A 22,025-nucleotide genomic window follows, 5' to 3' on the forward strand; every position below is an offset into this window, starting at 1 on the left:
CCTGGGGCGAGCTCGGGACCTCCATGAGGGCGAGCCCGACTTAATCGTCCCTCTCAGCAGAAGACGTGCACTCTGAACCGCAAAAACTCAAAAAGGAATGCGGAGAAGGAGGGCAGAGGGCCCAAAGCCACGGGCTGCAGAGCAGCAAGGGCACAGAGGACCCGAGGCACAGCTAGTGTTTCATGGTTGCTCTAAAGCTCAATCACAGTCTCATCTACATGGCAAAGTTATGGTCCAATCAAATCTGTAATAAAAACTTCAAAGTTATAGTCCAATCAAATGTTTTTTTTCAATAACACTGACAAATAAATAAATATTTGCTTTTAAAAAATAAACATTATAAATTATATTGATCATACTAATAATCAAACCACTACTAAATTAAAAGTAATCAAACCACTTATTTTAAATTAATATATATATATAAATATAAACTCCTCAAACATATCTATTTATCTATTTGACAATTTTGATTCTCAGCAACAATAAAATATTATTAAATGTTGGCTAGCTTATGCTCTAGGTTTGGCCTCCGATTATTTGTTGGCTACCTTGTCTGGGCTTTAAAATTCTCACCGATTTTCATTGGTGGAGACCATCCACAGCTGTGAGGGAAGTTAGGTTGTGGAATGCCAAGTAGAATGGATGAATGTCAATGTCGCGTTCGCTTGAAACCGTAATAAAAGCTCCTAAAACCCTCGCGTAAATTGCAGCCAGCCCCCTAAAACCCTGACGGAATAGCATGTTATCCATACGGGCTGCGACTGTTGCAGAAAACTCATCTACTATTCCAATCCATAGGCCTCCTCAACCAAACTATCCCCAGTTTCACGTCTGTTGCAGAATACTCATGTAGCATTCCAATCCATAGGCCTCCCCAACTAAACTACTCCAGGTTTCGCGTCTGTTGCAGAAAGCTCATTTTTCTTTCCAATCCATAGGTCTCCTCAACTAAACTATTTCCACTTTGCTATTTCTGTGAACTGAATTTTGTGGTTTGCCATTATCTTGGCATAAATTTGGATAAAAATGCCCCAGGTTTCGGCTTTCAATTGCTTGTTTAAAGGAATCACTACTAATACTAATAGCCTCGCTGGGCGTTTGGCGCTCTTTCATTCGAATGGACTCTTGTCAAAGCTCTTTGTCGGAGGTACATCGCAAATTTACTCAAACACGATCATGTTTTTAGTGTTTTTCAACACCCAGCAGTGAATTCTGATTTTCTGTTGTAAAATGTTGAATTTAGACATATTTTTGCCATATAGATTGATGTCTTGTATGTTGAGGTAAATATTTTGTCTCCAATAAATATTTTAATATCCTGGTATTTTTATTGTTGAGTATAGTCGGGTAGTGACTTAGACACCAATATACCGGTTAGAATCAGTGGATTGCTGGACCATGGGCCCCAATAGAGGCCAGTGGTAGTGTTATGGTGGTTGATCCCGTCATGGTGACTTCTGACCATTCTTTTAACAACAAGAAGTATTCATATTAAGGAGAAATTAGAGTCACACATTTTGTCTGCGGCCAAGGTGTCATTTCCCTATCTGGCTTCAGATTAAGTTTCTTCCTATGCTGATTTTCTGGCTTTGCTATTACAGCTGAGAAGCAGATGAAGGTGAGGGCAGAGACGTAATTCTTTCTGATTCTCATCAAGCACCTCAACCTTTCTGGTTCTCTGACAATCTTCATGCAGCTTTGATTAATTGAATCCAATATGTCATCAAATAGTTCATCAAAGTTTCAAACACCATATAGAGCCAAATTTCTTCACAGCTGATTGCACAAGCCTTCACATCCTCTTTCTTCGTATTGCAACAGAATTCTGCTTCACGCCCTTTCAAGAAACCATATTAGCTCCCAATCGTCAGTAGTATCTCTATTAGCATCAATACTGTCAACCTAATCAATGTGTTCCTGAATCGAACCAATTAGAGTTTCCTCTTTCCGACTGATGCAGGTGAACTTCTTCTTTTATTAAGCCTTGTTTTTCATGCTGCCATCTAATTGACTTCTTTGATGCATACTTCAACCTACTTTCTTTTTGTCTTTGTGTTTTGTTACGTTCTACCAATTCCTCCATTTGTTAGTCAAGCTTCGATAGGTCTTGTCTTGACCTGCAACGTTTATGGGAAGACTATGAAAGAACAATGGAAAAGTGTATAGACAAAGTAGCAACAATATTAATTAAAGCAAGGAGGTGTAGAATACTTATCTATTTGAGGAGAGTCAGTTCCCTCTTAATCTTGGACCTTTTCATCAATCTTGTCCTCACATCAGCATGATGTCATTCTTGTCATTCTCAAGAGCTAGGTTTTCTTTTTACAGTCAAAACAACTAGTCAAGATTTTGTTCCTGGGGTTTTCTAACTCAATGCTTTGCTAGGGTTTTCAAACCCTAAATTCTCCAACATCTGCAAGATCTGCCATTTAAAAATTGCAAATTCTACAAGCATACTAGAGAGTTAGTTGCAAAACCTTAGAGATGCTATTGTCAAGCTTTCTATGAGATGGAGATCATTTCATTTAAAAGCCTAGTCTTCATATGCAAGGAAAGAATCTGAATGCTACCATATCAATTAAGTCATGATTTCTAATGTATCTATGCAGACCCTGCCACTATCTTTCAACAAATCATTAGTTTACTCTTTATGTCAATTCCTAGAGGTGACTTCACCATGACCTAGAAGACCTGATATCATGTGCAATATGATTTACATAGGTCATTTGATGCAAGTGAACAAAATTTATATGTACCTATTCAATTTTACCTTATTCATCTTTGCAGAGATCTGATCCTTTGACTTTTCTTCAGTTGTAATGTACCAACTTACTCCAACAAAGGTGGCTCAATCCTTCGACCATTGTACTAGGATACAGACCATAGAATGTTCTTTGGGCTGCTTGCTTTGTCTTGGTTTCTTTCAAGCTTCATAGATAGGTTGACTTCATGGTGTAATTCATCCTCCTTTCAAGTATAAGTTTCGATGGCATAGTTGCTTATCATACTTGTGTCACATATATAAGCTTGATAGACCTTCATATATCTTGTTACGGTTTTCCACAGAATTTGCAAGGTGTCGGCCTCTAATTGTTTCGGTCTCTTCCATAGATTATATACTATAGTAAGGCGACTTGTGTACATGTCACAAACTTCTCAGGAGCTTGTTGAAAAGTGTAACTAGGTTCGATCTTCATAATGACAGGTAATTGTGATTTTTGTAAATGATGAAAAGAAGAAAATATAATTATTATTATTCCTTGCTTCATGGGTTTCATGAGCAAGAGGTTTTATTTTAGATGGCTCCCATTGAGAGCCTTTAGGATTTGTCATATAAGTCATATAGAGTCAATGTCATGTATGAAGAATGTCTATAAAAGTGTCTAGAAGCCCTCCAACGACAAGCACTAAGTCATCCTCTTGAAGTCGGCCTCAAAACAGAGAGTATAAGCTCATGTCGGCTCACCTTATGAAAGGCACACCTATTTGAAATATAGGCCGGCTTATTTATGGGACAACCTACTTTAAATACGTGGCTAGGATCTCCGCATTTACACACTTTAGAAGTTTGATATCTTTGAGTTTTTTGGATCACAATCACATAATTCAGATAAGAGTATAAAAGGAGCTCAGACTTGGGAACAGAAGTGGAGATTGGGTACTGTCAAGGGAATTCGGATCCCTCTGAAGTTTGTATCCTAGTGGTAGTGAAAAAGGATAAAAGACAAGTTCATATAGCATTACAGTCATGAATTTTTTTGCTATGAAGGAAGCCTCAGATTCAGTGCTATCTCAGAAAACATGTTTCGGTCCTCACAATGATTATAGGTTCGGTACTATCTCAGTCTTGATGATTACAATATTACAATGTTAAGGGTTCCATATACTTACAATAAGAAGGATAGATGGATCCATCTCAGTTCGAAGGATGACCATCACATAAGTAAGTTCTCGAGAATGTGACAGCAAGAAGGTCTCTCAGTAAAGGAGATCTTGATGTGGAGATAGTGATAAGATCTCGATGATAACTTTGTCTTGATGCAAAGAAGGTCGAAGCAAAAGAGGAGTCAAGAAGAAGAGAAGACAGTCTAGAGAATTAGTGTCTTGGTCTTGGAGTGGCTAATAGGTCAAGGGTCTTGGTCTTGGTATTCGTCATTGGAACCTCTATAAGAAGAATTTGTGCGGGTTTTCTTCCCAAAAAGAGAGGTTTTGGCCCTGGCTCATACCCTACATTCTGTGTCTCTTCTCTATTTATGTTTGTGCATTGGTAGCTGTTTGATGAAGAAGAACACTAATAACTTAAACAAAGATAAGATCCTAATCTAATGAAGTAAAAGATACTCACAAGCAGTTACTAATTAAGAGAAATCACCTAATTCATGATGCCTTAGATTTCTCAACATGGTATCATAGCTAAGGTGTCAATTAAGGAAGGGCTCCTAATCAAAGAGACACTCAAGGATCAAATTTCAAGAATGGTATCAAAGCAAGTCAAAGGTTATCAAAGCGAAAGTTCAAAGATCTACATTGAAGAATCAAACCCCAGATCAAAGAAGAAAGTTTACTTAAAAAGAAGTCTTTGAATCATCAATCAAATATTCAAGGCTAAAGCCTTATTTCTACTCAAGGCGAATAGATCTACAAATCAAGGCAACTAGAAGTCTACACCAACAAAAGTGTTGGATCCTCTAGTCATCGTCAAAAGACCACAAAGACCCTCATCAAGTTGAAGAGATCTACAATGCAAGGTAGCACAAAGCGTAGACATCTAAGAAAGCATTTATGATCTGCACTCATTCACCATTGAGAAAGTCGAAGTATCTTGAAGGCTAGAAGGCATTGTCATCATCTTCAAAAGCTATAAGGCAAGTTACATCTAATTGAAGCAAGAATCCCCTCCTTATCCTTGAAGAAGATCATCCAAGGAGGCATCAAAACATCCTCATCAATCACCATCAACAAAGGGAGCTAGATCTAAAGGTGTTGTCATCATAAAAGGAGCAATCTCCTTTTATTGAAGAAAGGATTTTCATTTGAAAGAAGAACATCCAAAGGGGGGCACTAATACATCTTCTTCAACCACCATCAAAGTGATCAAGTTGAAGGTTTCATCTTCACTTGTTAAGTAAGTATCTTTCATTCTATAATCTAATATAATAAAATGACTTTGTTTTGCAAGGAGATCTATAAGCTGGTTGGATCATCAAACTTCCTTGCATGAAAAAGGAAGATAGACACCGTCCTCGAAGAAAGCGAAGTCATTTCAATGGAAAAATCTCCAAATGATCCGAAGGTCAAGCATTATCTGAATACATGGAAAGGGCTCAAAGGGCTCAAGGGATTCCTATGAAATTAGTCAAAGGTCCCCTCATCCCTATATAGCAGGATTGGAGACATCAAAGCGATATATATGATAAGATGCAAGAACTATTCTTTGAAGATGCAATAAGAAAGGTTATATCTCTTAGATCTGATCTACACAAATTGAAGATATCAAAGGATAAAGAGTTATCTTCATAAGATCTCAATTGCGAGGTTTGGGAGAGATAATCCTCATTGTTCTAAATACAGTAACTGATGAACAAGGTAACAAATGTGTATAAGGATAAGAAGGCTATCCCATTCAACAACGTATGGTTTCTATGCAAGATAGAAGAAGATTGGTTGAGGGCAAGAAGTATTCAGACATTTGTCGAAAGGAGAGAAGATCATAGCTAAGACTCGATGCTATGAGCATTAAAGGAAAGATTGTCCTAAGCTCAAAAGGGGCAATAACAAGGAAGATAGAGAAGAAGTCCATTTCACCAAAGAAGTGGAGAAAGCTAAAAGAAGGAAGTCCAAGGAAGAGGAAAAGCATTAGAACTCGTGACATCACCATAGGAAACATGAAGGATGTCTGCTAGTCAACTATGAAGGACATAGCTCTTGAGAACCTCATTGGAAACTAAAGGAAAGGAAGAAGTCATCTAGGACAAGGCTCATCATACATCAAAAGGTAACATCTGCTGGATAAGGATATGCAAGATCCTCAAGACTCATTGATGGAATCTTCATCAGAAGATTCACCAATCTAGAGTGGAAGCAAGTGTTTCATTAGGAACTCCAACTTGTGGAATTCATGGGATGATGGTATGATGACATAAGAGATGAAGCAGATCAAGGGGTTGAAGATATTTTCAATCAAGGAAGCTATTGAAGGAAGCCGAGATGACCTAAAGGTAAGTGAGGTATGCATGCTTATATTCAATACTATAATTTCATGACGTATGGTTGCAGGTAACATGGATCACTGCTCTATCTTGAGAAGCATGATCAAAGGAAAGGAATCTCCTATGAAAGGATTCCGGAAGGCATGAGTTACACTAGATGAAATCAACATAATATGTCATATGAAGTATGAGGTGGTTGACTACAATTGAGGAACTCTGATTGGAAGATCTAGGGAATGAAATGAAATGTGTGAAGAAAGGAAGGAAGAGATCATGAGATATGCAACCATGGTAAAGGCAATCAACATCCGAAAGACCAAAAAGATTTGCCTAGAAAATCTCTCGGAGAGATATGAAGACTCTGATAGAAGTCTGGAAAAGATGGAGACCCTTGATAATGGATATCTTTGGGAGATATGTCAACTTGTATGCAGGATGTTGATGCAAATTGGAAAATGTCACGATGAAAGAGCATCACAAAGGTAATTTTGATTTAAGTGTTCATTTCTTAGTTTTGAACAAATATCTGGATGGGTTTATGCAGGTGGATGTCTTCCAAAAGGACCATATAGAAGGATGTAAGATTCTTCCTGAAAATATGACATGAAGAAGGCAACATGACCTAAAGCAAGGCCAAATGAAGACTAATGGATCACTTCTTGATGAAAGGAATAATGACATGACTGACTCATGGATGAAGGTGATGGATGGTATGTGCCCTATGAAGAAGCCCCAAAAGATGAAGACTCCTTGACAAAGAAATTCATGACATCAAAGGAAGGAGCTCTTCAAGCAATTGGTTGAGGAGCTGTTGTAGGTCCCTAATTAAGAGGGAGCCTGGAAAATTAATATGTCCTCCCTAACTGAGTGGGAGAGATAAACACATCATTCTGGTCTTCCCCTGGGAAGACAGAATGGAGGATTGTGTAAACATCTGGCATTCGATGCTCTTTGAGGATGAGATAGGGCATCCAAGATAAGAGTAGTCATAGTGGACCGATATTCTTTTAGGACTGGCTACCCGAGATAAGAATAGTCCAAAGTAGGTCATACTCCGTGAACACCGCGATGGAGTATGTACCTTGAGAGACAATGATTATGGTGTTTATGAATCATTGGTCTTGCTAGCATTGTGCTCTGATCATGTGGATAGAGCTGTTAGTCAAGGCCTTGTTATGTAACAATGCTGGTTGATATGATGCTATACAAATAGTGTTGGGCCTAAGAATTATCCTTAAAATATATCCATTTTCACTCCATTCAACATCCACTTTCTCTCCATTCACACCTTTTCTCACCTCTATTCCACCACCATGTCATCACATTAGCTTCACTTTCATCATTAAATGGTTTATCATTGTGTTTTCCAAAACATTATTAATTCTTAGTATTTTTAAGAGAATTTGTGGTTAAACTTTAGAAAATAATATCCATATACTTATACCTAACAATTAGAATGAGTTTGTTGACATGTGTAGGTACAAAGGAAGCTTCTAAGGCACCCTTATGTGGCACTCTATGTTCAAATTCGAATTTGAGGAGATCATGGACCTCATGGATAAGATCATGGACCTCATGGAGAAGATCATGGAGGATAGGGTTATGTGTCACCATTGGTTGAGAGATATGTGGATTTGAAGAGGGAATAGTGGATCATCATTATGAGTTTGTTATCTCATCTTGTTGTATAAATAGGAGTGTTATCTCCTTCATTTGTAATCTTAATTTTTAGAATTTAGAAACTTAGTCCTTCATTTGTAATTTTAGATTTTAGAATCATTGTAATGTAGAGTTTAGGACCTCTTGGAATGTAGAACTTGGAGCTTGTAATTGCAATTTGCAATTGATGATAAATAAAGTGGATTGGATTTTCTTCTACATTTGACTTCTTTCTAGGTGTGCTTGTGGAGCTATGGAGGGCCCCCATTGCCTCACTTGCATGCTTGTTTTGTTTTGGTAAACTTTCATTTTATGTTTGTTTGTGAATTTCATTAGATTAAATTATTGGTTCATATGTTTGAAATATTAACGAATGACCTTTCGTAAGAAAGTATTAATGTTTCTTTCAATGAATCTGATTTGTTATTTAATGTTTGATTTCATTAGTTTAAGTTTCTGATTCATATGCTTGAGATATAAATGAATAGTCTCTTGTAAGAGAGCTTTAATATTTCATGCAATCAATCAGAATTAGGTTTAAGTGCTTTAATTTCATTAGTTTAAATAGTTTGTTGATTAACTTGTCACAATGTCTTTAGATTTCATTTTGATTAAATGACTAAATAGGTGTTGGAGATCCCAATGAAAGACCTCCTGTAAGGGAGCTTTGGCATTTCTTTACCTAGTTTAGTTTAGTTTGTCTCAAAGTCCATATATATTGGATGATCCTCGAAGTTTACTTACCCGGATTGATAATAAATGAAACTCTAATTTGCATCTGTATTTTAGACCAAACAGATAGGTTACCAATCCGGCTCTCCTTATGAGAAATTCTTTAGATTAAGAATGACCAAGTACCATTATGAATACCTCGCTACTTAAGAGCGAGTGTTGAAAAGTGTAACTAGGTTCGGTCTTCATAATGACATGTAACTGTGATTTTTGTAAATGATGAAAAGAAGAAAATAAAATAATTATTATGCCTTGCTTCATGGGTTGCATGAGCAAGAGGTTTTATTTTAGATGGCTCCCATTGGGAGCCTTTAGGATTTGTCATATAAGTCATATAGAGTCAATGTCATGTATGAAGAATGTCTATACAAGTGTCTAGAAGCCCTCCAAAGACAAGCACTAAGTCATCCTCAAAATAGAGAGTACAAGCTCATGTCGGCTCACCTTATGAAAGACACACCTATTCGAAATATAGGTCGGCTTATTTATGGGACAAACTACTATAAATACGTGGCTAGGATCTCCGCATTTACATAGTTCAGAAGTTCGATATCTTTGAGTTTTTCGGGTAACAATCACAGAGTTCGGATAAGAGTATAGAAGGGGCTCGGACTTGGGAACAAAAGTGGAGATTGGGTACTGTCAAGGGAATTCAGATCCCTCTGAAGTTTGTATCACAATGGGAGCGAAAAAGGATAAAAGACAAGTTCGGATAACATTATAGTCATGAATTTTGTTGCTATGAAGGAAGCCTCAGATTTGGTGCTATCTCAGAAAATATGTTTCGGTCCTCACAATGGTTATAGGTTCGGTACTATCTCAGTCTTGATGATTAGAGTATTACAGTGTTAAGGGTTCCATATACTTACAGTAAGAAGGACAGATGGATCCATCTCAGTTTGAAGGATGACCATCACAAAAGTAAGTTCTTGAGGATGTGAAAACAAGAAGGTCTCACAGTAAAGGAGATCTCAACGTGGAGACAGTGATAAGATCTTGATGTGGAGACAGTGATAAGATCTCGATGATAACTATGTCTTGATGCAAAGAAGGTCGAAGTGGAAGAGGAGTCAAGAAGAAGAGAAGACAGTCTAGAAAACTAGTGTTTTGGTCTTGGAGTGGTTAATAGGTCAAGGGTCTTGGTCTTGGTATTCCTCAATTGGAATCTCTATAAAAAGAATTTGTGTGGGTTTTCCTCTCAAAGAGTGAGAGGTTTTGGCTCTGTCTCATAGCCTACATTTTGTGTCTCTTGTCTATTTATGTTTGTGCATTGGTAGCTGTTTGATGAAGAAGAACACTAATAGCTTATGCAAAGAGAAGATCTTAATCTAATGAAGTAAAAGATACAAGCACTTACTAATTAAGAGAAATTTCCTAATTCATGATGCCCTAGATTTCTCAATAGAGCTCGCATATGATCACAATGCCTCATAAATGCATATAGTGCCACAAAATTTGCATTCTTCTACGGAAAAACAACTTTGGATGTCTTAGAGATAGATTGAATTGTTACTTGCCTCAGAGATACACATATATGTAGTTCAAAGATTAATGTCCATAGGGGTTTGGATGTCTTCCACAAAATGTTTGGATTTGTCACTGGCTCAGATCTGTCATATACATACTTTGCTCTTCATTGATTATTTCAAATTACTGTAGTGAACACTTGTTGCCAATCCTTCAGACTTCGTTGTTCAGAGCAGTGTTGTGAACATCGTGATGTTTTAAAAAAATCGCGTTTTTTTTTAAGTTTGCCGATAACATCGCTCGAATTTATTATATTATTATTATTATTTTTTTTGTTTTTTTTTTTTTTCGAAAAAATTGTTGAAAAAATCGTGATCCTCTGGGACAACGCATTTTAAAAGCTATTTCATGAGTTTTATTTGTCATTTTTAGCAGACAACGGACTTGTTTGAGAGAAATGGAGGAGAGGAAGGCGACTACTAGGGTAGAGGGGGAGAAAAACGGAAGATTTTAGCACCCCAACCAAGAGAAATTCGTGTTTGGACCAAATTTCTTCGGCAAATCGTGGTTTTCAAGTATGGGCATCAAATTTGGCCTTTTTTTTTGATTTTTTTCTTGTTTTTGCTTGGGTTTCTATAACCCATTGATTATCAATGATTTTTGAGTGGATTTGATTGTGTTTTTTTTCATTTTTGTTGCATAGAGTGGAGAGGGTTCATTTTGGTAAAAAATGCAAAAACTTGATTGTTAGATTTATTAGTTTAATTTCTTCTTGTGCTTTATTTTTTTGCATCATTTTTGATTGGGTTTGAATGTGCATTTTTTCTATTATTGTTGGATTGAGTTGAGGTTTTTTGTTGTTGTCAAAAATTCAATGTGTTGTGTCATGTATGTAATTTTTTTAACTTGCAATTCTTCTTGTGCCATAGGTTCAAGTTTCAAGTTTCAAATTCAAACTTCATCTTACATTAAAACTCAAGAGTTCAACCAAGTTACAAACATGCCAAGGAAATTGGACCCTCTGTGGGAATTTGGTGAACCTGATGGAGGGTTTGATAGATCAAACTTGTCTTGCAAGTTGTGTGGGCATCATATGACAGGGGGGTTTATAGATTGAAGTATCACCTTGCACAAATCCTTGGACATGAGGTAGGGCCTTGCACCAATACAAATCCAGAAATCATCCGAAGAGCCCTCAGATCATTGGAAGAATTAGAGCAAGCCAAAAGTCAGATATGAGGAAGCAGCTAGCAGGGAGAGTGTTAGGAGGTGAATATGAAAGTGACACTGATTCTACTTCAACATCAATATCTACAACCAACCTTGTAGCCACCTCATCATTTTTTGTTCCTAGAACCACGACTGGTTCACAACCATCTATCTCTTCAATGCTTAAAAAAAGAGAAAGAAGAAGCTGACAAGTTGTTGGGCAAGTTTCTCCTTTGGAGTGATATTCCTTTCAGTGTTGCAAGGAATAATCCATTTTTCCAGCCTGCTGTTGATGCTATTGCAATTGTTGGCCCGAGGTACAAAATCCCTTCTTATGATGACTTTAGAGGCCGCATTCTTCAAGATGAAAAGGTTGATTGCACCAAAAGATTGGAGGCGTTTAGGGCATCATGGGAACAAACAGGATACACTGTGATGTCAAATGGTTGGATCGACCAAAAGGGGAGAAGCCTTATAAACTTCTTGGTTAATTGTCCCAAGGGGACAATGTTTATGAAATTTGTTGATGCATTTGCACATATCAAAGACGCAAAATTATTATGTGATTTGCTGGATGTGTTTATTTTGGATGTGGGTGCAGAACATGTTGTCCAAGTCATAACGGACAATGCTGCAAATTATGTTGCTGCTGGAAAGATGCTTATGAAGAGGCATCCTACTTTATTTTGGACACCTTGTGCTACACATTGTATTGATTTGATGTTGTATGACATAGGAAAAATTTCGTGTGTCAAAGATATTGTTGACTCATCAAAAAGCATTACAAAATTTATATATAATCATGCATTTGTGCTTCATTTGATGAGAAAATTCACCAACAACAAGGAGTTGGTGCACCCCGCTATTACATGGTTTGCCACCAGTTTCATATCTCTTCAATCCCTCTTGAATTCTATGTGGGATGTGAAGAGAATGTTTCTTTCTTTGACATTTAGCCGCAAACCAGAGAGAGAGGCCATATGTAGATTAGTTTCATACTAGGAAAACTTCTGGGCGGGAGTGCAGGAGGTGTGCAACATTACTGAACTTGTGGTAAAGGTTCTTCGATTAGTTGATGGTGACAAGCCTGCAATGAGCTACTTGTATGAAGCCATGGACAGGGCCAAAGAATCCATTCGGGCCTACTATGATGACAAGGGAGATGAGGGGTTTCAAAAACAACTCCCCCTATGGGAGGTGATTGATGAACGATGGAACAACCCACTCCATCGTCCCATTCATGCTGCAGTGATCTACCTGAACCCTGCATTTTCTTACCCCTATGGGTTCCTTATTTGATGTTGAGATCATGGATGGATTCTTCACCTGTGTTCAGAGGATGGTGCGATCTCCAGCAGAACGTGCAGAAATATCCAAAGAAATGGAGATATACAGGATGGCAGGTGGCACATTTAGCTTTGAGATGGCTTTGGTTGATAGGAAGATTAAAATGCTAGGTATTTTTTAGTTTGTTTCAAATTTCATTGTCTCTTCAAGTTCATAACTTCATACTTTGCTTCAACTTTCAAATTTCATTTTTTTCTTATGTTTATCTTATTTGTAATTTTGTTGTAGATGCATGGTGGAGAAGCTATGGTGCCACAGTACCCCATCTATGAAAGTTTGCCATTCGAATCCTCAGCCAAACATGTAGCTTCTCAAGATGCGAGCGCAACTGGAGTGTATTTGAAAAAATACACAACAAGAAGCGCAACAAGTTAAACTTAAAACTTAAAATATTCCAAATTTCCAATTAATTTTTTGAATTCATTAAATAATATATTTTTTATGATTATTATTTTATGATTTTTGTATAGGTTGGAGTTTCAACGATTTAATGACATGGTCTATGTCTACTACAATCTTCGATTGTGGGTGAGGCAACTTGAGAGGATACCTGATATGGAGGCCATCTCATTGGATGGGATTGACACCACTGCTGCATGGAGGGTTGAGACCGAGAGGCCTCTCATGGAGTCTGTTGATGATTGGTTAGAGCAAGAGGTAGTGGAAGGGGCGGAGGAGGAGGAGGAGGAGGATGAGCAACAGGAGGAGGTGACACCACCTACCTAGGCTACCCTTGCCACTAGTAGAGGACGTGGTCCACCTCTTGTAGCTCCTAGTTCTTCAGCTTCTAGAGCACAACAGATTTCACTGTCAACTCCACCGGCATCTACATCTAGAGGGAAAGGGAAAGCTATTGCATTTTCTTGCAAGAGGGGCAGAGGAAATCAATAGTATTAGTTATTTGGTTTATTTCATTTTATATCACATTATGACTCATGATATGAGATACATTATTATATTTTTTGTTGATATTTTGAGGCTGAGTTGGGACTCAGGACTTACTATTCAGGACATGATTCACTGTTATGTGTGATGTAGCACTAGAAATGATATTACACATCTTATATATTAGTTCTTTTATGATATTTATGTGTCAGTGTATTTATTTTATGTTGTAGATGCTTTAGATATTAAAAAAATGAATATTTTTGTATTTTCTGATTTTTTCCTGATTTTACGATTTTTTTTTTTTTTTTTTTTTAATTATCTTTTCAATTTTTTCCCCTCGCCGATTTAATCCCGATCACGATTTTCACAACATTGGTTCAGAGAGTTCTTGTTATAGACTATACATGTAAAACCCTTCTTCCAATCTTTGAAATTCGATGCTTCATCAAACTATTTAAACTTCAGAAAAATTCAGATGCTTCATCAAACTATTTAAACTTTAGAAAAATTTGGATGTTTTTTGCAATAGAGGTGCTCAGATTGATTACAGTCTTTGGATTATGGAGATTTCTTTTAGGTAGGGATGATCTGAATCATTGTCACATTCATCCATAAGTTCTTGCACAGGTGATTCAGACCTTACTCCAAGAAATGATCTTCAGAATAATATGCTACAAGAGATTCATATAAACTTCAGAGAAGGTCAGGTGCAAACTTTTGGTCTTCTTTATTCTCTTAAGCGAGGGCTAACAGAGATCAAGTAGAACTTTTGTTTTTCGTCCTACAATAGTCCTTCTTTGTTTTGGATATAATATGGAGTGTTTCAGATATGTAAACTGAGTTATGAACCTATCATAGAATTCAAATGCGACTAAGGTATAATACTATAGAAAATTCGGGTCCTCGGAAGTATGATTGCATGTTCACAGAGAGGTGGTGTTACTGGGGTTTGTAAGCCACAGAGACTATGCCACATAGATTTGTATTGTACTTTGATCTTTTTCTAGCTTGAGTGAGGGTACAAATCTTCTTCTTATCTTTTACTTCGAGCTTGAAACAAGTTTCGAATAGTAATAAGAGTACATGCCTCCTGAAGTAGCCTTAACTTTGGTATTCAAAGCGTTGAACTTGATATGAAGTTTTCAGATCTCTTGAACATATGCTACGGATTTCAGACCATTGTCATCATAAGTGTATACCACAAATTCGAATTTGTACATCAGAACAAAGTTTGGATAGATGCTACAAACTTCAGTCAATGTCACAAACTTTGAAAAGATCCCACAAAATTTCAAATCAAACTTTTAGATTACTGCTACAGGCATCTCAAGATGAAGTAGGCTTTAGTGAGAGAGCGAGAGCTATCTTGCTTCTTCGATCTTCCTTAGCTCTGATACCATGTTGAAATTCAGATAGATGATAGAATTTCTTATCATGGTAATTACTTGTGACTGATATGCATTCTTTTCTTAGTATTTACTTGTTTAGTTATGTCATCAAGCAATTACACATTAGCAAAATATAGAGAACATAATGCACAAGAGACAAGAGACACCAGAAATTAGGCTCCAAGCCAGGGCAAAACCCCACAAGGGGGAAAACCCAAAAACAATCCTTCTCTTATAAAATCAGATCAAAATGAGATATCAAAGACCAAGACCAAGACCAAGACCAAAAGTACCACCAAAACTCCAAGTCCAACCTCCTCCAAATCGCCTCCAAAGTCAAAGTCAACATAGGTCAAATTGGTCAACTTCCTGAAATTTCGGGCCCTGAAATTTCAGGTTTGTAGTAGCATAGAAAAAACTTGTCTTCCACATGTGCTAGATTCTTCTTGTGTAATTCGGCTTATTTTCTCTTTTGCTGGTTCAGAAAATTGCTTCTTGCACATGCTTGATTGATGCTCCAAATAGGTCGAACAACCTTCTAATATATATATATATATATATATATATATATATATATATATATCTGTCTAGTAGTTCAATGGGTGGCTTTTGGAGGCCCAAGCCAACTTGTTCCCAAGGAGGGCCTACTTGACAATTTTGGTGGACTTTGACTTGATATAAAATTCTTTTTATTTTCTTTACAGAAGTCCAAATAGGACTTGACTCAAATACAATTCTTTTAACTCATAATAAATTCTTTTTGACTCTATAAGCATGAAGAACATTCTTTGACCAAAAATAAAATAATAATAATGAATATGCCAATAATAAAAATTACATTTTATTACATTATGAAGACTGACACTAGTTACATTTTCAACAGACCTCATGATCAAAAACAAACTTACACCTAACTTTCCATAAAATAAATGAAGTTTGGATCTGTAGGCAATGCCATATCCTAGAGAACACAATATGAACTAGAGAGCAACATTCTTCAAACAATGCAGAATGCAAGTGAATCCTTTCCTAAAGAAACCTTGAGTATTGATCCTTAAGATAACTCTATCAACATTTGGCAAATTGACATTCCTAGAAAATATGCTTCACCATCTCCAAGTGATGGCAAACAAGAAAAAGGCCATTAGAAAGTCCACCCTTGGCCAACTAGGCCTTAGATGATATCCCTTGAGAGAATACCAACCAAGCAAAAACTCTCATCTTATCAAAAAACTAAATTGACCAGACACTATGAAGTCTACATACCAATCTACCCTTCAGATCCTTAGACATCCAATGTGTGCACTAAGAATCGTGGATGGCAGATCCTATGATGAAGCATGAAATACAATTGTTGAGAGTTATACTAGAGAAGTGGGTGACGAAAGCTCCATCTTCAATTCCATTAAAATGGTTAGGCATCCTAGTATTCATTTTAAATAACTCAGACTCCATAATAAGGCCTCTCAACTCCATATTTGAAAGGCAGTCAGGGGAAAGGAGACCATGCCCCTGTGCAAGAGAATCCACTCCTAGGAGTGAGAGGAAGAATCCCACAAATCTCCCTAGGAAAAATGCCTTTCCTGCTCAGCCTGCGAGCTTGATAGCGAGGCAACTTTGCAACACAAGAATCTTGAATAGCTCCAAATAGGGTAAAACTAGATCCCTACCTACCCCACTGCCATCCCATTGTGGACATGCCAAATTTGCAACAACTTTCCAAGTTAACCATATGCTCCTGAAGATGAATGAGCTTGACAATTGAAATAAATGGGGTGACGAGATAATATCACATAAGTTAAAAAGCCTTATGGTCTCTACCTATATGTTGAATATACATCATTCAATGTCAAAACAAGACCTACCAAGGTGTTGAATCCTCAAGACATTACACTACCCACTTGGTCAAGAATACTACCCTATGTGGCAATGACAATCAAACCAAGGCCCCTCTCATCCTTGGGCATGTTGGAAATGTAACTAGTTTCGTGCTTCATAATTGTTGTTGTACTCATTTCAATGTGTCTTATGTAGCAAACAAAAGAAGAAAAGAAAAAGTTATTATTTTAAAAACATGGGTTTCATGCTCTTTATTGATGGTCTTCTAGGTAAAAGCATGTTCTTCATTCTTCTAGGGTTTGTTAGGTCATAGGATTTATTGTCATGAGTCAAGGGAGTCAATATCATGTTTATAAGACCCTTCTGAGCAAAATATATCTTGTAAAAGAATTTATTTTGAGTCTAGAAAGTCCTGGAAACCTCCAAAGTATAAGTCGGCCCTGGAAGCTTCAAGTCGGCCTAAAGGAGGGAATTCACCCCCTTGGAAGGCTATATAAAGGAGTATACTCGACCTCATTTGGCACTCATTCACCGCCAAGTCCGATCTTCCAAAGAAAAGTTCGATCTAAGGCTAGACGAGGAAAGGAAGGAGCGAAGATCAAGAAGGCAAAAGGATTCCAAGAAGTCAAGGAAAAAGTTGTTTTTGGGTTTCTCTTTCACACGTGCGAAAAACTAGGGTTTCTGCAACTACAAAGGAGGCTGAAACTGCAATTCTGAATTACAGAAGAGCAAGTTGTTGTATCAAGTTGCTGGTGGAGAGAATGCTCTATCTTGACCTCGTTTACCATGGGAGGATTTGTCTTGCTCAAAGAAAGGTCTCTTAAAGAAGCTGGATTAGGGTTTCTGCAACAACTACAGGGCCAAAGTTGCATGACGAAGTTGCAGGACAAAATCTGTGTTTGAAGTTGTAGCTAGAAGCTGGTTCTCTTGGAAGGGTTGACTTCGTACTTGGAGGAGGACTTGCTCAAGGGTTTGGGTCTTTGTTATCTCATTTGATGCAGATTCTATAAGAAGAGAAAAGATTTTTCGGGTTTTCCCCTTGGAGGGGTTTTCCCCTGGCTTGGAGACTAATATCTGTGTCCACTATCTTTGTTCTTGATATTTGTTTGATGAAAAAAATCTAATTAAAGAAACACAAGAAGATTAATAAAGTTCATAAGCAAGTATTAAGATTAAGGAAAATTGGAATTAATAACTGCTACATTGCATTTTCCAACATGTTATCAAAGCTAAGGTGAACAAAAGGCAGTTGGAAGGATCATCATGTGGACACAAGAAGGGGAGAAGGAAGACCTACTGATCTAGAAGAAGGGCCTCATTAAAAGAAAGCTTGAAGAGGAAGACTACAAGAAGGTTATTGTTTGCTCTTAAGAAAAGTGTCTAGTTGAAGACTCATTAGAAGACCTCCCTGAAGGAAGCATCAAAGGATTTTGGTATCATCACTTTTGGAAACCACTATTGAAGTCTCTTTGAAGATCTTGAAAGCCTCAAGATAGTTGGAGACATCATCAGAAAGGGAAGACTCTTGATCATCAAGTAAGTATCATATTGATACTCTATGTCTGAATCTACAGGTCATATGGGTTCTTTCTACAAGGAAAGCAATAAGCTCGTTGGTTCATCAAATTTCCTAGCATGGAAGAAAATGATTGACCTGGCACTTACAGAACATGAAGTAATGGAATATGTTACTGGTGAAATTACTGAACCTAGCAAAGACAAGACTCAAGAACTAGCAAAGTACAAGAAAGGAGAAGTTAGGGCACAAAGGATCATCGTTGAATCCATTAAGGATCCTCTTGTTCCATTTGTTGCAAATTTGAAAACTTCTAAGGCTATGTATGACAAGCTAGTGAATTTGTACTTTGTAAGTACATCAGGACAAAAGATGTCTTTGAGGAATAAACTATATAGAATGAAGAAATCAAAGGATGAGGACATGGCATCCTTTCTAATGAAGATCTCTCAATTAAGAGATCACTTGCAGGGGCTTGGAGAAACAATTTTTGATTCGGAAATGACCATCTGTGTACTGAATGCATTGCCACTAGAATGGAGCAACTTTGCAACAAGCATCTACTCTAAGAAAGACTCAACTCCTTTTGATGAGTTGTGGGCTCAATGCATCTTGGAAGAAACTAGGATCAAGGCAAAGGATGACATTGGATTAGATGAACAATCTCAAGCCTTTATAGCTAGAGTCAAGAAGCTGAAGAAGGGAAAGTTTGGGAAGTCCAAGAAGAAAGATATGTCCAAGGTTCAATGCTTTAAATGCAATGAGTATGGACACTTTAAGAGGGACTGTCCAAACCAACAGAACAACAAAAGAAAGGAAAGAAGCGAGGCTCACATAGCTGAGGAAATGGGAGAACCTGAGAAGAAGCCGAAGAAAGAAGATGTGAAAGATATTTACTATTAAAAAAGGCATCCTGTTTGTTAGGTTCTTTGTGAAGTTGCTCTTTCCTTTAGGATAATATGCATTGTTGTTTACTTGGTTTTGTATAGCATCATAGAGAGAAGCATGTGATAGTAGCATACTTAGAGTCTACTTGGTTAAGTTGCTTTGTAGAAATCATCTAGTCTTTAAAGATAGATAGACCATTTTGCATATTGTTCATCCAGGCATTATCTAACATTATGTTAGAGGTAGTCATCTTGCTAAGGTGGATCATCATGATCCTATAAGAACCATCATTTTGGAGGTTCTTGAGAGAAGCATTATGACAAGGTTAGTATACATTCCATATAGTATGGAAACAATACTTTTGAAGGGATGAAGGAATGCAATGGGTCAGATTGCAGGCTCATTATGAGACATATAGCTAGATGATGGAATAAGAAGCATATTGAAAGTAACTCTTGGATAAGATTCATATGTATAGAATCTTGTAATATGCTTTGTATGATTATGTGATGTTTAAAAGGAATAACTTGACTTACTCAAGGATGGATAAAGAATTAAGGCTTTCTCTAGATTATGTAGAATAATGATTAACATCCAGTATAATCTCCAAAAGATTGCAACTTGGTAATCAAGTTCGATCCTTGGGCACTCTGATGCATGAAGGAAGATTTGTGGAGATGGACCATGAGGATGTTGATGAGAAAGACATCATGATGAGGTAAGTCTAATTTTATATTATTATTGGTTATCTGGTTTTCATATTTTTGCTACTTGGAAGGATATTGTAGGAATATATGAAGAATGTTGAGGCAAGCTCAACATAGGATGCCTGGCAATTAGAAAGTCAAGATATATTCATCCTGGGAATAAAAGGTAGCAGTGCGAGAAGATAACCTAAAGGTCAAAGGAGATCATTTTCATGAGGAAACTATGAAGAGCTTGAAGATTGGAAAGGCACAATATACTGCCTTCATTGTTGATGACGAGATGAAAGTGATGTGCAAGATTGATGACCTGGATCCTGTCACAGGATTGAAGAGTGAAGATGGCTCCATGATATCTCGGAAGGAAGCAAGCTTGATACAAGAGATGTGAAGGAAAGAGGGAGCCATGAAGAACAAGTAGCTGATACTCTTATGAAGACAAGCCTCAAGGCTTGTGGTGTTGACTTCCAAAAATTGAAAGGAATTTTGAAAACTCCTCTGGGTTTGAGAGGGAATAAAGGAGTCTCCTTGAATAGGAGCAAGAATTTGTTCTCCAATCAAAAAGAGAATAGGGATATCCTCTCTAGTTGAGAGGGAGCGATGGTGGACATCACATGTGCATTCTCTTCTTCATGTGTCAATTACTTGACCAAGACTAACAACCGTAAGTCTAAGTGAAGGTCATGAAGAAATAATGGTGGAGGATTGGATAAGCATCTATGGTTTCCTTGAGGATAGATCATCGAAGAAAGGAAAGGTACCGACACTCTTTGAGGATGGGATGGGTATCCAAGGTAATAGTGGTCGAAGAAGACTGATATTCTTTGAGGATTCAGGAATGGAAATCCAAGATAAGAATAGTCCTAAAAGGACATACCTTGTGAACATTTGGATGGGGTATGTGCCTTGTAGAGGTAGTGCAGTATCACACGTAAAGCCTCCCAGCATAATGCTCTCGAATAAAGTTGAGCTTGTCTAGTTAGGCCTCAAAGACAGTGTTGGTCATAATGATGATGCTTACAGTTGGCTTATCAATTCGACTCTTCTTATGAGAACTCTTCAGTTTGAGAATGATGTTGTACTCATTTCAATATGTATTTTGTGTATGTTGGGTCCCTATAATACTAGTGATTACCCCATTACTATTGTAGTTATACCCCTTATTTATATTGTTGTGCCCCTATTACCCCCATATTGTTATTTCTGTGCCCCATAGAATCCCTCTATTGTTATTTTTGTGGCTTTATATTATTATTGTTAGGTCGGCTGGATTATATTGTGACTCCTTAGACTCCTATATATAGAAAGGAGGTTTTGTCATTTGTATCATCCAAGAATTGTTCATTTATGTAATGTAAAGGAGGTTGCCCCCTCGAAGAGGCTGAATTCTAAGGCGTGGATCTCTCTTTTCTATCTTTTTGTGAGCTGGTTTCATAACATTTGGTATCAGAGCTTTGGATTCTAGGGTTTCGCTGCTCCAAACAGGTCATCGTGGCATTTTCGCTATAACTTTTTTTTTGTGACGTTTCAGAAGTCGCAAAAAAAAACCCATTTGAGAAGAATTGGCGCTGAACCTTGGGTCCGAATTTCAGAGCTTTTCTCGCGATATTTTCGGAGATATGATCTGAGGAAGTTGGTCTTTTTGCAGACTCCTGAATTACATTCAAAACAGGTGACCTGGGGAAAATCGTCATAACTCTCTCTCTGAGGATCGGATTGAAATTTCGTAAAAGGTACAGAAAGAGGACGGACTGTAGTTTCTTGTGTGTGTGTTTCAGATTCAAAGGTTGAAACAGTGACTCGTGGCACGTCGTACAAGTTCGCTCTACTGAACCAGTCTAAAAGCAAGTCACTGTGGGAGATTTCACATAACTCTTCCTTGGAGAATCCAATTTGGCTCAGACTTGTGGCATTGGAAAGAGGACGTAGAAGGCTACTACAGGTAGCAATTTCAGAATTGGAGGATCCGAAATTACAGAGATACATCAGATTCAATATCAGGCTTCTATAAAGTGAAAAAAGGTGTGTAGTTTTTTTTTTAATTTTTGTGTAAGCTTGGTTTAACGGATTCAAAGGGCATAGTAAAGCATTATTATCGGTAACTGATGCCCCGAGGAAAGAAAATGCAAACACCTAGTAAGGAACCTGAAAGCTCTAGCATGACTCATGAAGAAGA

The 22,025-nt window shown here is 37.4% G+C and overlaps 1 protein-coding gene across 2 annotated transcripts in view; it reads left to right on the top strand.

The window, feature by feature from the left end:
• Positions 1-515: 515 nt before the first annotated feature.
• The window catches only part of LOC149190957 (small RNA-binding protein 11, chloroplastic-like), a 63,907-nt gene continuing 42,397 nt past the window's right edge, over positions 516-22,025 (top strand). The window contains exon 1 of one of the 2 annotated variants that reach the window (XM_089412316.1): positions 516-1,150. In XM_089412316.1, coding sequence (XP_089268442.1) covers positions 1,030-1,150 — 121 coding nt within the window. In that variant the 5' untranslated portion in view covers positions 516-1,029. The remainder of the gene's footprint in view (positions 1,151-22,025) is intronic. The other variant, XM_089412315.1, reaches the window with a different exon arrangement.

The sequence above is a fragment of the Pinus tabuliformis genome, chromosome 3_1 (assembly GCF_031772625.1).
Source record: "Pinus tabuliformis cultivar Carrire ecotype Pingquan chromosome 3_1, CPIR1, whole genome shotgun sequence".
Lineage (NCBI taxonomy): Eukaryota > Viridiplantae > Streptophyta > Pinopsida > Pinales > Pinaceae > Pinus > Pinus tabuliformis.